General features: G+C 47.5%; 1 protein-coding gene across 6 annotated transcripts; it reads left to right on the forward strand.

Annotated features, from left to right (window-relative positions):
- The first annotated feature begins 226 nt into the window (after nt 1–226).
- LOC115641050 (olfactory receptor 14A16-like) lies at nt 227–15,213 on the forward strand. 6 transcript variants are annotated; one of them, XM_030544162.1, is made up of 9 exons: nt 227–501; nt 4,776–4,871; nt 5,692–5,876; nt 7,335–7,565; nt 8,059–8,081; nt 8,181–8,284; nt 9,848–10,048; nt 13,163–14,078; nt 14,568–15,213. In XM_030544162.1, exons 8-9 carry the CDS (start codon nt 13,190–13,192, stop codon nt 14,753–14,755), a joined length of 1,077 nt encoding a protein of 358 aa, XP_030400022.1. In that variant the 5' UTR covers nt 227–501; nt 4,776–4,871; nt 5,692–5,876; nt 7,335–7,565; nt 8,059–8,081; nt 8,181–8,284; nt 9,848–10,048; nt 13,163–13,189; the 3' UTR covers nt 14,756–15,213. The 6 variants fall into 6 exon arrangements, with proteins under 6 accessions (XP_030400022.1, XP_030400020.1, XP_030400021.1 ...); XM_030544160.1 differs by lacking the exon at nt 5,692–5,876; XM_030544161.1 differs by lacking the exons at nt 5,692–5,876; nt 9,848–10,048.
- The last annotated feature ends 1,454 nt before the right edge of the window (nt 15,214–16,667 follow it).

The following is a 16,667-nucleotide window of genomic DNA, read 5'->3' on the forward strand; positions in this document are numbered from 1 at the left end:
CAAATGGTGCTGCTGCAGGCGGGGTATATTTCTGAGCTCAGGAAAGTGAAACTAACCCTGTGACACTGTCCAGAGGGAGACATGGCCACAGACAACCCTGTGGAAAGTCTCCAGGAGGAAGCTACATGCTCCATATGTCTGGAGTATTTTAAGGACCCAGTGACTGCAGACTGTGGGCACAATTTCTACAGAGTCTGCATCGCCCAGTGCTGGGAGAGACCAGATACAGACGTCTCCTGCCCTCAGTGCAGAGAAACTGTGCGACAGGGAAACAAACCTCAGGCTGAACAGGCAGCTGGCAAAAGTTGTAGAAATAGCCAAACGGCTGAGTTTACAGGCAGCAAAGGGAGCAGCAGAGAAAGGGTGTGTGAGGAACACCAGGAGACTCTGAAACTGTTCTGTGAAGAGGATCAAACTTCTGTCTGTGTGGTTTGCCATCTGTCCCGGGATCACAGAGATCACAGGGTGATTCCCATAAAGAAGGCTGCCCAGGAGTATAAGGTAGGAATTGCTGTCAAGTTTAAAGGGTAATAACTTTGGATTTTAATTACAGGCAGATTTCACTGAAAGTTGCCTGTCATGAGTGTGATGCATCATTCAGCTCTGTAAAGCTTTCATTGTGTGGGAGATGCCATAACAAAATTAATGAGCTGGCAGTGTGGCGACAGAATCAGAATATCAAGTCTTAAAAGATACCTGATGTGGGAAACTTTTCTCTGAGGGCTTGTCTACATCAGAAAGTTGCAGCGCTGGTGAGGGAGTTACAGCGCTGCAACTTTGAAGGTGTACACATCTGCAGGGCATCACCAGCGCTGCAACTCCCTGTTTGCAGCGCTGGCCGTACTCCCGTTTTGTCTCGGGTGTAGAGGATCCAGCGCTGGTGATCCAGCGCTGGTAATCCAATGTAGACACTTACCAGCGCTTTTCTTGACCTCCGTGGAAGGAGGAAGCCTCTGGTAATCAAGCTGGTCTCCTTTCCCGGTTTGCTCTCTCGTTCCCGGAACCCCGAGCAAGCAGGTCTCCTTCCCTGCGGTTTGCTGGGTGGCTCCGGGAACGCGAGAGCAAACCGCGGCGAAGCTGGTCTCCTTTCCCGGTTTGCTCTCTTGTTCCCGGAACCCCGAGCAAGCAGGTCTCCTTCCCTGCGGTTTGCTGGGTGGCTCCGGGAACGCGAGAGCAAACCGCGGCGAAGCTGGTCTCCTTTCCCGGTTTGCTCTCTCGTTCCCGGAACCCCGAGCAAGCAGGTCTCCTTCCCTGCGGTTTGCAGGGTGGTTCGGGGAACGCGAGAGCAAACCGCGGCGAAGCTGGTCTCCTTTCCCGGTTTGCTCTCTCGTTCCCGGAACCCCGAGCAAGCAGGTCTCCTTCCCTGCGGTTTGCTGGGTGGCTCCGGGAACGCGAGAGCAAACCGCGGCGAAGCTGGTCTCCTTTCCCGGTTTGCTCTCTCGTTCCCGGAACCCCGAGCAAGCAGGTCTCCTTCCCTGCGGTTTGCAGGGTGGTTCGGGGAACGCGAGAGCAAACCGCGGCGAAGCTGGTCTCCTTTCCCGGTTTGCTCTCGCGTTCCCGGAACCCCCCTTGAAGCCGCCCAACAGCGCTGCAGTGTGGCCACATCTAACACCACTTGCAGCGCTGGTTGCTGTAAGTGTGGCCACTCTGCAGCGCTGGCCCTATACAGCTGTACTAATACAGCTGTAACAACCAGCGCTGCAAAATTTTAGATGTAGACATGGCCTGAGATTCTGAATGTTTTTCAAACCCAGCTTCCGCTGCTGAAATAAGGGGACTTTTTACACAATGGGCACTGTTAACAATCAGTGAGGTTTAAATCACAAGAGCTGCAGGCCAGTCTAGGTGAGTGTGTTACCTTCAGACTGGAGAACTGATCATTTAAATATCAACACTGTTAATTACACTGGTCTACAATTTTTGAGAAGTCGTCTGCTTCAGAGATAAAATGTGATATTTATTTTGTATTTTGATGTGCTGAATTCAAATATGACAATTAAAACAACCGATTGGCAACTGGTTCTAAGATATTTAAGTTTTTACATTTTATGTCTATGTATATTTTGTAGATGGTAGAGTTTTAATCATAAATTGTAAACCTAGGTCTTTTCATGTGTTTATGGTTGCTTTACATGATAATATTTCACCTGTCCTGTTTATGTAACACTTTAAAAATCAGCAAAAGGGTTATATAACTAAAATTTATTATGAAACAAAATGCAAAAAACTATTATGTACATAGTTTAGTCCTATTCAGTGTCTACTCGGCGCTTCTTGGCTTGTCTCTTGTATTCATTCAATGGAGCTTCTCTTGTCACTGTCCAGCAATAGTCTGCAAGCATTGATGGGCTCCATTTGCCCTGATAGCCTGCCAGGAGATTCCACTGCTGTAGTCTGGAGCCCAACAGCTCTGCCTTACTTTTGGGTAGTTCCAAATCCCTGACAAGGTCGTTCAGTTCACCTTGGGTTCTGAGGTGTGGTTCAGAGGAGGAGGATGGGAGAAAATGTGGGTCCTGTGACATTGATGGTTCAGGACCAGAAGTTTCATCCTCTTCCTCTTTCTCGTCTGACTCAAGTGAGAATGACTCTGGTGCATCAGGAACCGGCAGTCCTTCTCCGTGGGGTACTGGGCGTATAGCTGATGGAATGTTTGGATAATGCACAGGCCACTTTTTCTTCTTTGACACACCTTTCCCAGCTGGAGGCACCATGCAGAAGTAACAATTGCTGGTATGATCTGTTGGCTCTCTCCAAATCATTGGCACTGCAAAAGGCATAGATTTCCTTTTCCTGTTCAACCACTGGCCAAGATTTGTTGCACAAGTGTTGCAGGATATGTGTAGGGCCCACCTCTTGTCCTGATCTCCAATTTTGCAGCCAGCCAAAATAAAGGGGATAGGCTTTCTTAACCATAGTGGTTATACTGCGCTTTTGTGATGCAAAAGTCACTTCACCACAAACATAGCAGAAGTTATCTGCACTGTTCACACAAGTACGAGGCATCTCTGCTCACTTTGGCTAAACAGAAATGTGTCCCATTGCAAAATCAAACACTGACAAATAAGAGAGCACGACACTGTGTGATTTCTAGAGCTGATATAGGGCAATTTGTTCAGCAGAGTGATGTAAGCTTCGTTATGATTGCATCATCCATGACTTCTAGAAATAACATGATGCAATTCATATCATGTATGATGCAATACCAGCTTCAGATTGCATCATTCATTGTTTTGCTTAAAAAGCAAGTACTGTCGAAACTCAGTCACAGATTTGTTCATAGATCCAGTCAAAGATGTATTTTAGTCATTTCTGGTTTAAATTGAAATCCCTTCCCTTTATAACTCACTTATCCTCCGCCATTCCCAAGTCAAGGGTCGTATATACTGACCCAATAGCATATCTTGAAAACTAGAGCCAATCAACAATTTTAAGCATCATTTTCATTCTCAGTGACCCAGAATTAGTAAAGTTGGACTACATTTATTTCAGAAGCATTTTGGCTGTAGAGCAGTGTTATTTTGTTCCCCGTGTGAGAGCGGAGAGGGAGAATTACAGCTCAGCACCATTTATTGACAGTGCCACCTCCTTCCAGTGCCACAAGCGGGTGATGTTTGGGAGATGCCACCTCTTATGTCCCCCCAGTAAAGGAGGACCAGGCCCAGAGAGCCCAGGGGTACATTCTAGCCCCATGAATGGAGTCCGGCCCCTTGGAGCCAATCAGCAACTCCATCCTGTTTTAAACATTACACCATTTGAACAGATCATGGTGTCTCCTTTTGGTGACTCACGTGGGTGGAGCTTATTTTATGGGTGGAGCTTCAAAGAATCCAGCCACCTTTGTTCCCACCCCTACTTCTGATCCGGCTCATTTACGAAGCTGTTCTGCTGGATGCAAAGGCTGCTTTTCCGCCTCCTGTCTCTCACTAGCCCCTGCTGGCTCCCTCCCTCACTGCTTCCCTGCAGCAGCACCACAGGGGTGTCACCGAACAGCTCCCCAGGAGCTCTCAGCAGCAGCAGGGGCTGAGGAGAGGGCCCTTGGGCAGAAGGGAGGACAGAACTCAAGGGCTCAGAGAAAAGAGAGAGCGAAATGGGGAAATTTCTGGAAGGGGTTCTGGGGGGCTGCCGGGGGTGTTGCACAAAGTGAGGCTCACAGGGCAGGAGCACGTTGCTGTGCTGTGTGAAGGAATCACACGCTGTCAAAGGGGAAGAGAGCCCTGGGTTATTCCAGCTCTGGAGCAGTTATAACTATGGGTGGCGCATTCCCCCAGACCGAGTGTTCCCTGTTGCTCACTGACCTCCAGCCACATCACAGCTTCACCCTGTGCAGTTAATGGGACTGCGCTGGCTCAGGTGCTTGGCTGCTGCCTGTGAGAGGCCACAAGGGAGCCTGGACAGACGAAAGCACAGTGGGGTCTTGTTCCTGGCCGGGGTCTGGGTACAGTGCAGCGAGGTGCTGCCCCAACCTCTTCACTCTCACCGCCAGGAGGGATCGTTCAGAACTTTCCCAGCTGTTTCCCATCTGACCTGTGCTCAGTAATGTGAAGCTTTAGCTCAAACACAGGCTCTGAGAAGTCCTGAGTGTCTGCAGGGAGCAGGGACCATGCTCTGAGACTGGCGTCTCTGCTCCCATGAGGCCTTTGGGGCTGGCAGAGCCAAGTCTGCTGCCTCCTTCCAGAATATTTTCTGCTCGGTAATGAAATGCCAATGTGTACAGTACTGTCCACCCATCGGACAGGCAGGCTAATGGTTGTTTATCGCACGCGATGCCCCTGCAGGTGAAACTCCAGGGAGCCCTGGGCCCTCTGAGGTAGGTGCTGGAAGAGGCCCTGGCTATGACGTCTAAAGAGGAGGAGAAAACCACAGAGTGGCAGGTGGGTGTCCGGGTTTATTCCTCCCTGAGCCCTTCCCCCTGCAGCGTTCTCAGGAATGACAGGGGGCCATCCAGGACGAGATTATGAACCTGCTCTGGTTGTTTGCTCCGTTGCACAGGCTTGGTGCCAGCCATGGGCAGTGCATACCTCCGGCATTTGGGGAGGCCAGGCATGAGTGCGGGAAACTCCCCGGCACTCAGATCATTGCCCTGCCCATTGCTCCACCCCTATTTGTCCTCCTCTCCCCGAGGCTCTGCCCACGCTCCCCTCCTGCTCTGCCCCATGCCCCGCTCCCACTCAGCCCCCTCCCCAGAGGCTCCCCACTCACCGTTCAGTTTTGCAGCTCGCTCCTCTCCCGTACCCCCTCCCGCAAGGCCTCCTCACCTGCCGCTTGCTCCTTTCTGCCCCCTCCTGCCTTAGGGGTGAGTGATGGGGGGAGGGGCAGAGAGGAGCAATTGGCGGGAGCCCCAACGCAGCTGATGGGCAGCAAGTGGCGGGTGCTGCAGGCTTCGGGGGAAGAGCTGGAGCTCCAAAGGCAGCAGGTCTGCAGCATCCTCCAAGGGGAGGGGCGCTGCATCCTGTTTGGAGAAGCTCAGCCTCCCCTGGCCTATGATACCTGCCTGCCATCCAGGGTGCTGGCAGCATCAGGCTGTGTCTCTGGTGGGGATCTCAGCACAGCAGCTCCTGTAGGTGGAGGAGGGGCAGTTCCTGGCCCTTGTACAGTGGTGCAGACCCACCCCTGAGATCTCTGATAGGGGAAAATTCTCAATATTGGGTGCAGTGTTTTCACTGTTACATGGCTCCTGTTTCCCTCTTGCAGGAGGGGAGAGTGTGTCAGCTGCTATAGCCATCGGTTTTCATTGGCCTCCATGAAAAGCTCTACAGCTTCTCTGCAGCCTGGAGGAAACAGACTGTTCCTTCTTGCTCTGCACTCACAATCCCTGCAGTGATCTGCCCAGTGCCTGGGCCAAAGACTGGAACTGGGAGGATGATTTGCCCCCATGGGTGAGGTTCAGAGTCACTCAACTGGCTGGGCTGGGGCCATGCTGGGAGCTGAGCTCTTCTGAACATCAAACCCATTTGTGGGTGTGAAGCTCTGTGGAAAATCTGCCCCCAAAGTGCATCTACATGGCCGCAACAGCCAGCTGCAGGCTAATCAATGAGTAACACCCGGGGGTCTGGGTGGCTGTGTACAGCCTGTGCTGCTGCAACTCCATAGCTACCAGTGCCTGAGCTAGCCAGATCAAAACTAGCCTGGGTGTGTCTACACACGGTGCTGTGTCACCTTCATTGCAGTGGGTATACCCCCTGAGTGAGCAGAGCCAGGAACAGGTCAGAGTAAAGCCAGGCAGCAGTCGGCCACTTCGCAGCCTCTGTTGCCATCACGTGACCACTTCATCCCAGTCACCTGCTACTGTCACTGTGACTTTACCTGTGCTTGTCTGTAGCCAAGTGATGAACCCATGGGAAAAAAATTCTGTTCCTATTCCCTTGCCTCTTACAGTGAAATCCCTGCAGAGAGCGTGGGGGGTGTGAGGAAGACACCAGCAGCAGGGATGAGAGGAGAAGTAGGTGCCCCACTAGTCAGATAAAAATGGCCATTTACAAGAGCTGAAATGCTCAGAGCTGGGTGCCTCTGGTTCTGCATCTGAAGCCCTATTTAGAACCCTGTGGAAGTGGGCTGGTTTCCAGAGGACAGAACTGCAGCAGCTCCCATTGCCCACACCGGAAGTAGTTGGTGCTCAGTTCCTCAGATAATAGGGATTTAGGTGCATAAAAATTAACAGCCAGGTTTGAATGTGTCCAGAAAAGTGCCCAGAGAGCAGATAGGGACAGAGCTGGCATCAGCCAATCCGCTGCTCTGTGAGCCTAGAGGGCTACCTAAAAGATGTGATCCCAGGGCACTTGGCACATGGGCATGGGGCACTCGGCCAGGCTGGGTGAGCCCAAAGCCAGCCCTGACAACAGCCTGGGTGCCCAACACCCATGTGAGCCCCCGGATGGCCCCCAAAAGACTATTAGCACCAGCTCTAGGTCCTGAACTTTGCAGCCCTGGAAGCAGATTATCAAAGAAGGAGCATCGCCCACATCCCGCTGTGACTGCCCCCCTGGGTGTCTGAGTGCCCAGCACTGGGCATCCAAATGCCCCCATTGACACTCTCTGTGGCCCCCTGTAAATCTCTCCTGCTCCCTTGATTTCTCCCCACTCCACTGTGTCCGTCCCATGCCACCTGCAATAACATACGGCATCTTTACAAAGCACCCTAGACAACCCCGCTATGGAACTGGCCCTATTAACTCTGAACTAAAACAAACCCATTATGGTATGTTTCCCAAAGAAGTAAATCTCCTTACAAACCTGATACTGATCTAATCCCCTGCTTCATGGACAGAGGCCCAGTCTGTGTAACTCAACATCTGGCTCATATTTTCTCTGTGCCTTTCCTATTCTTCTGTTTCAAGGGGAAAGTGAAGAATAGGAGAGAGATGATTGCAGGTGAATTTAACAAACTGCACACGCTGCTGAGAGAGGAGGAGCAGCTGCTTCTGCAGAGCCTGGAGGCGGAGGAGAGGGAGACTGTGCAGAGACTAAGGGAAAATGTAACCAAACTGTCCCAGCAAAGCTCCTCTCTGCAGCAGTTGATCACGGAGATTGAGGAGAAGTGTCAGCAACCAGTTATCGAGCTGCTAAAGGTGAGACAGCATCAACATTTTCCATCCATGCAGAATTAAAACTCAGATCTCTGGGTCTGGATTCCAGCAATTAGAGTAAATGTGTTCAGTGGTTTACGGACAAACAGAACATGAGGCTAAAAGCTCCATCAGTTCCAAAATATCACAGTTCATATTAGAAGGGAATTCTCCTCATGGAGACCCAGTGAGACCATGGGAAATTAAATGGATGTTACAAGAATGATACTGAGCTGAACCCATCCCTGCTCTGACTCCAGAACACTGGACCTAACACAGACGATAAACACAGATAGTGATGGATTGGGTCCGTAGAAGGGAGAATCCTTTAGCTAAATTCCTGGCTCACCTACATAAATGAAAGAAGTGGTCAAAACAGTGACGCTTGGGAGGGTTGATCTATTTTCTAGATGAAAGTTTGATGCCCAGAGTGAGACTCCCTCAGTTTTATGCACATTGTGTTAATACAGAACATTGATTCTCTTTTTCCTTTCAGGATGTGAAAAACACATTGAACAGGTGTGTTTCCTATGTTCGTTGCTCTTTTATTCTTGGTGGTGGTTCTGGGATGATATGTGTACAGAGCAGCTGAGTGATGATGGGACGTTTTCTTCATAGGAGTGAGAATGTGAAACTCCAGGAACCAGAAGCTGTTTCTACTGACCTGAAGAACGTGTATACAATTTCCCTTGACATGAGGGAAGTGCTGAAGAGATTCGTAGGTGAGTGGATTCTACTGGGGCATTCAGCAGTATTGTGCTTGGGGCTCTGGACCGAGCCTGGGACCCCAGGACACTCATGCACCCAGCTGATAGGCTTGGAGCTGTGTGATAGTTGGAGGCTGATGTGTTCAGTGCTGGGCAGTTTGCCTGCTACTTACAGCCACCAGCTGGTACTTGCCCAGGTATCTGACCAGGCCCCATCACTGACATCCTGACCCCTCCATGGCTGAGTTAATGAGTGTCACTGAGCCAGATGCTGTGAGGCCTGGACTGGGCCCATCGTGCTGGAAGCTGCACAGATGGGTAACGGATGACATGTCTGTGCCTCTCTCCTGGGACATGTGAGGGCTGCGTTGTGTGGGCACCGCTCAGCATTGCCCCAGCCCCCATTATTCAAGGCTGGCCCAGCTTTCTGAGCTGCAGGATGGGCCAGTCTGGCTGCTGTGGTCTGACCTGGGCCATGTGTTACTGGGTAACAAGCTGAATCCTACGGGCCCCTCGTCTGCTCTGAGCACAGCCCAGTGTGAGGTTGGGTCAGTGGTTTGCTGCTCAGTGAATGAGACTCACTCACAAGAGTGTGACCCTTTCACAACGGCTGAGCGTGAGCTGCCCCGATCTAAACTCCTCTCACAACCCCAGCGCGGATACCGGGTGGCAAAGGCAGAAACCTGACCACGGGGAGGGACAGAAGAAACTAAGGCAGAGGAGATGGGGGTGGGAAGGTTCAAGGAGCTCGGTCTGTGATTGTTGAACTGGCCATTTCATCCTACCCCCGCGGGTCCTCTCTTCCCCTCCACCCCCCACCAGGGGGCAGTCGAAGGGGCCAAGCTGGGTGTGTCTGTCCCAGCTGACGGAGGCTGCGCAGTCAGTGTCGGCTACAGGGCCAGGATCTCAGGGCTCCAGGGAGCAGGAACCCCAGGCTGTGGGGGAAACAGCTTCCTCTCTGTGATGGGCTGGAGCCAGCACATCCCTTCTCCCCTCCCCGTTCACTGCTCTCAGCCCAGCACAGTCTGTGCCCACTGGACCCTGAACACAGCTGGGCTCTGGGCCATTTCACACCCCTGGCCCCTGAGCCTGTCGGGATCCTGGGCCAGTCACCTCAGTGCCTCGTTTTAGGAGATCACCAGCCCCTGGGGAGCCTGCTCTCACCCCACCACCCCAGAAGCCCCTTCTGGTGCCAACAGGCTCTTGGCTATTGTAGATCATGTGTCTGTGTTAGAAATCCATGTTTTATTTTGCAAACACCTTGGGACATGCTTTGGGCCTCTGCCCTGCCTGGATTTTAGCCAAGGGTCCTTCCAGGGATGTTGTCATCATGTGAGATCCAGGGCGGGTGCTGTTCTCTCTCTGTGGGGTTAGAGTCGGGCAGGTTGTCAGAGTGGTTTGCCCCAGAGGTGAGATCAGAGCTGGGCTTAAAGCCTTGGAGACTGGATTCAACTATTTAGCACCAGAGCAGGGAGATCCTGGGCTGTAACTGTGTCTGAACCCTGCACAAGCCAGGATCAGCTCTAGAGCTGAGAGGAGTTTTCAGTCTCTGATCCCATTTAGTTCTTCGTCTCTCAGCCAAGTCTGTCCAAGGAGGTGATCAAGGAGCGCCCATCTGTGGAGTGGATCCCTGTCTGCTAGGGGCTGCAGAGAGATGCAGGAAATACAGCCAAGGGACATGGAAACTGCTACTGGATAATACAGTGATGAGAGCATGAGAGTTGACCAAAGAATCCTAGCGCTGGAGGATCAATTTTGCTTTCAATTATATTTGTGAAGGTATTAATATTGAGACAAATTTAATACTAGATATATGAATTGTAATTCAAACTCTTTAAGACTTTTATTATCAAACATCTAGAGCCTGTCAGATTTCTTTCCAGTAGAAAGTAAGAACCTAAATATAAGTTACAATTTGAACTCTAAGGATTTAACTCTCAGTCTAGTCAGTCATCTAGATTCAGTCAGGAAAAAAGAAGGTGGATAATTTTAACTTTGCATCAGAAATCAGAAACGTTTGCAGGGTTTGTCTATCAAAAACTAATTTATTTTCAGCTAAAAACTACCGTAAACTGGAAACTGTATGTTGCAAACCAAAGAATATTGGGATTTGCAGATTTGAACAAAACAAAACAAAAATTGAGTATAGGAGATACTTTCCCTAAACATCTTTGTTTAGTTCAAAAACCCATTTTCCTATTACTACTACCAAAAAAAAATCTAAATTTCCAACCATCTCTAATTTGAAATGGAGCTTTGAACAAGGGTGGGGAACATTAGTGCTGTTCAATAATACCATAGTTTCAAAACCATTTTTTCTCTTGAAACTGGGTTTGTTTCTGTGTTGAAGGGACAGTTACTGGAAGGGAAAAATTAACTGAGCAGCAGAGCTGATAGCCACAGTTTATGTTTTCTGCACATTAGCAGCTTTTGGCTCAGAGTTGACCCATCAGTTAAAGCCAGTCTAGCTCAGTGCTGCCAAAGGACATACAGGAGGTAAATGGGACTAGAAACCCTATTTCCAGGTCTTGGGAGTTAACAAGATAGACACAGGACCAGGATTACAAAGGGCTTAAGCACCTAAAGAAGGTGAAAGGTGCCTTGTGGGATTTACAATAGCGTCTGAGCAGATCAGAAGCCTAACTCCCACTGAATGTTCACAGGATTTAGCCACCTGGCTCACTTAGAAGCATTGATGAATCCCTGAAGGAGCCTGTCTCCATCTTTTAATCCTGGCCCACAGATAACACAGAAGTTCGGCTGGAATCAGGGAACCCTGCTGTAGATCATATGCCCTGTGTTATGCTGGGGTCAGACTAGAGTATCAGAATGGCTTTATCACTTTTTGACTTTAAAACCTTTATTTCTGTGCCCTGGCCTCTGGGCCTCTGCTTCTGAGCTGTTAAAGGCTCCAGGGCATGAGTTTTGCTAGCACTTAGGATATAGACATGGATAAATCACCTTCCCGTAGCATCAGTCCTTTAATGCCAGTGCAGCTCAAAACCAGCTACGCACAGCTCGTCTGCAGAGAGCAACAGGTTTAAGTGTAGCTCAATTGCAGAATGAGGGGTGAAAGGATTCTCAGATACCTGTGCCATTAGCTTCTAGATTCTGGCCTATAGATAGATATTGACCAAAACATTTTAGTGCTGGATGACTGACAGTGTCTTTTGTTGGGAAAAAATCCACAAAGACTGGTACAGGAAATTTGCTATTTCCATTAAATATGTTGGGAGATCAACATACAGGAGGAAATTAAGATGATGAATATGAATTAATACATTAAATGGCTTATGATCTTTACTATCAGTTTAATCAAATACCTACAGCTGATTGCGATTTTTCTTCCTATCAGGAAAATGTTTACTTTTCAGTGAAAACCCCAAATCCATTTTTTCCGCAGTTTTTGGCAAATGAAAACTATCCGCTGAAAACTGATTTTTTAAATCTCAAAACCAAAAAAAGTTTGTTTTTCTAATTTTTCAGTTTTTTTACAAAATAATCCCAAAATGTTTGAGAAAAGCAGACAGATTCTGAGATTTGTTGTTGTTTAGCTGAAAACCAATCTCCATTAAAAAGAGCACAGCTGAAAATTTCTAACCAGCCTTAAACTTTAAATGAATTGGGGAACATTAATATTGCCTGATTTCACACCCTTTTATTCTATTGCAGCTGTGTGATTTCTCTTTCAAAGGGAAAGTTGTGAGGAGGTAACAGTTGAATAAACAGTAAAGTTGGCAGCGCACAGAATGTTTTCTACAGAAGAGCCCCTTTAAACCCTGGGTTAGAGCTGAACCAAGCAGCCAAAGCCTGTCTATCCTGACCCCATTCAGGGACTTATGGGAGCTCACAGGAAGTAGAACCCTGATCTCCTGGCCTAGCTCCACACAGCTGTCAGCATAGTTTAAACGGTGTAAATGGGTGTGCAGAACATACACAGAGTAAGACACAGGGCTACATTTCCAAAGGGATTTAGGCCCTTAGTGGGATTTTTATAAGCACCTAAGAGTCTACAGCTCATTGATTTCAAGGCATGTTGGAGCTCTGATGCTTTGGAGAATCTCACTAGGTACCTCAATACTTTTAACAATCTGCTGCACTGCTCCTCTCCAAAGGCCCTTACAATCCTAATAGACATAGCAGAGATAGGGAGGAAGGGGAAACAGAGGCAGAAAGAGGGGAAATGACTAGTCCAAGGTCACACAGCAAGTCACTGAAAGAGACAAGAGTAGAGCCCAAGTGTCCTGACAAACGCTTCACTGCACAGCACAGAGGAAACGATATAGCATAGCGGTGATAGAGGGAGGCTACTAACTCATTGTTACACGCAGGCAGAAGTGCAGGTGGGATTTGGTGCCATAAATCAATTTGGAAACAGGCAGTCGGTCATCTAGGCACAGAGCTCAGGGTAGAAACATTACAGATGAGCTGCTACTTATGATACTGGGTGAGTCTGCATCATGTTGCCCTGCAAAGGTGCAATCAGACTGGGTTAGCATTTTAGTTGGTCAGTTTCATACCAAAGTTGTGAGCTTGTTGATGGTCACATTAAAGGGCCCTTCTTTGCAAGAATTGTTGGATTTGGAGTGTGTATTGTTCCATCCTTCATACTGCATTTTATCAATTTGGTCCCACACCAGGGATCAAATCCTCAGATGGGATAAAGTGATGAACCTCCATTGACTTTAAAGGAGCTGAGTCAATTTACACTAGTGTGGTAACATGACTGATTGATTGTTAGAGGGGAGGAGCACTAACAACACCTACTCATTGTAAGCGATGAGTTCTGTGCACCTTTGACATTCATATAATGAGATGTTAGGGAAAGGGGAATCAGGGGCATTCCATCTGTCACTCTAATCCTGACCATTGTCCTTCTCATTCCCTCCACAGCCATCACACAATGTACTGAGGAAGACAATGTCCAACCAAACCGCTGTGACTGAATTCCTTCTCCTGGGATTCTCTGATGTTCGGGAGCTGCAGATTTTACATTTTGTGGTGTTTCTAGTGCTTTACCTGATATCCCTGCTGGGGAACCTTCTCATCATCACAGCCATAGCCCTTGACCGCCATCTTCACACTCCCATGTACTTCTTCCTGATGAATTTATACATCATAGACCTCGGCTCCATCTCTGTCACCATCCCCAAATCCATGGCCAATTCCCTCATGAACACCAGGAAGATTTCTTATTCTGGATGTATTGTCCAAGCATTTTTTTTTGTATTCTTTTCTGCAGCAAATTTTGTCTTACTGACCATCATGGCATACGACCGATACATTGCCATCTGCCAACCACTGCACTATGAGATGGTGATGAACAGGAGAACTTTTGTCCAAATGGCATCCAGTGCCTGGATCAGTGGTATTTTCTACTCTGCATTGCACACTGGGAACACATTTGCAATATCTTTCTGTGGAGGCAACATGGTGGATCAGTTCTTCTGTGAAATCCCCCAGCTCCTTAAGCTCGCCTGCTCTGACTCATACCGCTTTGAAGTTGGATTTCTCATCTTTAGTGTGTGCTTAGCCTCAAGCTGCTTTGTTTTCATAATTGTGTCATATGTTCAGATCTTCAAAGCAGTGCTGAGAATCCACTCTAAGCAGGGCCAGCATAAAGCCTTCTCCACATGTCTCCCTCACCTCTTTGTGATCTCCTTGTTTATTTGCACTGGGACATTTGCCTACTTGAAACCTACTTCCAGCTCAACCTCAGGTCTGAATGTCATGGTGGCTGTTGTCTATTCTGTGTTGCCACCAATGATGAATCCAATCATCTACGGCATGAGAAACAAAGAGATCAAAGGTGCTCTGAGTAAATTGATATGTTGGAGGTTAATCACTAAGAACAAAATGTCTATATTTCTCCTTCGATAGCAATTTCATTCTCTGTTTCTTTATAAATATAATCAGCTGATGACATTGTTACCTCTATGAGAAAATACTGTGCAGTCTGTTTATGTTGAAATAGGTATTTACACTAGTAAAAATACAAAAATGACTCAAAAAAAAAGGAGTTTCTATAGGTTTACACCAATGTAAATATAATTGTAATCTGTCTATCATATACTGCTACCAATCACCATGCTATCTGAGACCATTGCCTATAAAATCAGTAGCCGTAAGAAAGTCCCTAGTCAGGTCTCTAGCACTTCTTATATTTTGGAATAAAAATTCAGATTGGGGTATCAAAGCATTTGTTCTTTGTGGGTTTTTTTGTTTGTTTGACTGTCAGAGTTTTAGGTTATTTTTCTTAACTGATTTGTTGATAGCTTCGTTTTATTCTTTGTTTTAGGAGGTTTTGGAGGTGGAAGGTCCTCAGGATTTGGACGAGTCTTTGGTGACACAGAATTTTCAATGTGTGTCCTCTCTTGGGAGTGTCCATATGTCATCTTTTTGAAGGGGTTTTATGAGCGCTTTGGTCAGAAAGGTTTGCTCCTTACAATGATAAAAGAGTGCAAAAGATGTTTCTGTATGGCTTAGTTCCTTCTGAAATGATGATGTGTATCTTTTGGGATGTTATTGTATTATTATTGATATGTTAGGCTTATTTTTATTATTTTAACCTAAATGAATATGTAAAAGCAGTGTCATTCTTGCTATGGTGGAAAGGCTGTTTGAAAGAAATTTTTTTCCAGAGTTTCCTAAAGAAAATCTGAGTTGGAATAATGAGGCCAAATTTAGATTCCATGGAATGACTGAAGTTTAGCCCCTCACATCAAGGAGATCAGGATTTGGCCAATAGCCTCTATACACAAGGATCCAGATTTCACTGACAGCACCCTGAAGAAAGTGAGCATGCCAGAGATCTACGGGTCAGATTTCTCAACTCAGCTAGACCAGTACAATGCAGAATAGAACCATTAACATCATATGTTTAGTACTGATGAAGTTCTGGCCCAAAGTCTCTGGGCTACACCCAGTAGTGACATGAATGTTGGTGTAAGTTTCTTGTCTGGGGTCATTTTGTTCTAGCCCTGGTGTAAGTTCACTGATCTGGTGTTCCACATGCCAACCCGTGTAGATCTACTCACATCCAAGCTGAGGAAGGATCTCAGATGTTGGCCAGTTATTTGTATTAGAAGATCATCTTTGTGCATGGTCGTGTACACTACAGAAGCAGAGTATGTGTTTAGATAGAGAGACAGACAGACAGGACCATTCCTTGTCCTAACACACAACTTCATTTAGTCATAATGATAGATTTCTATTTGATTGTGAATTATATTGCCTAGCTAGATAATGAATAATCTATTGTGATAGACCCAGGCCAGTTGGGTACAGCAGAATAGCAGAAGGCAAATATACTGGCCACTGGATTAACAGTTTTCTGTTTCCTGACTGACCAGAGCAGGGGCTGCTCCAGGCTAATGAGAACACCTGACTCTGATTAACCTGCAAAGAGTCAGGTGAGGCCATTCAGTTAATGTGATCACCTGACTCTAATTAAGGCCCTGCTGATACTATATAAAGGGCTCACTCCAGTCAGACAGGGAAGAGCCAGAGAGCCAGAGGGGAAGAAGTGTGGCTGAAGGGTTGGTTAATGAAGACATCCTCAAACCATCGTTAAGGAAGCCTTAAGGTAAGGGTGAAGAAGGGAGAAGCAGGAGAGCTGTGGGGAAGTGGCCCAGGGAAATGTAGCAACTCTGGCAGTGAAAGGTTGGCTGCCAACAACTGCTACCATTAGAGTCCCTGGGCCGGAACCCAGAGTAGAGGGCGGGCCCTGGTTCTCCCCAACTCACCACTACAGGAACATCTCCTGGGAGGGGAAGTCAGGCCCCTGTCAGGATAGGAGGCTGAACAGAGACTGTGGGAGTTCTCTCACCAACCTCCTTGCAGGCATATGATGAAAAGGGCTCAGCTGACTGTAACCCTGTCCCTAGAGAGAGAAGGGCTACGTGGAGGTTCATAATGAGCCATTGAGGCTAGCATACACTGCCTAGAAGCGCAGGACCCACGGGAGCAAGATCACAGCTCTGCACATTATGCAGATTATTCTGCTAATTATTGTTCTTCTTGTCCTGTTAAAGATTGTCTATGTCCAGATCATGATTTTCTTATAAGCAATCCCTATTAAACATTATTTAGCAAATATTTTTATGACTATATCTTACTTCATCACTCATTTACAAACAGCTCATCCTAACACACTTAGTGTTTGAACTTTAAACTGTTTGACTGGATACATTTTTAGCCTGCTCTGGTTTGCTTCTCTGAGCAAATGGAAGTATCACAGTCGGGATCCTTAGGCCAATCCTCAGCTGATTTATATTGTCATAGCTCTCTCGAAGTCAATAGATCTCTGAGAATTCACGCCAGCTGAGGATCTGCTCCAAACACTCATGCTTATGAATTTAAAACTCACTTCCTTTGAACTTTCTGTACACTGGTCCTA

This window comes from Gopherus evgoodei, unplaced genomic scaffold (assembly GCF_007399415.2).
Source record: "Gopherus evgoodei ecotype Sinaloan lineage unplaced genomic scaffold, rGopEvg1_v1.p scaffold_33_arrow_ctg1, whole genome shotgun sequence".
Taxonomy (NCBI): domain Eukaryota; kingdom Metazoa; phylum Chordata; order Testudines; family Testudinidae; genus Gopherus; species Gopherus evgoodei.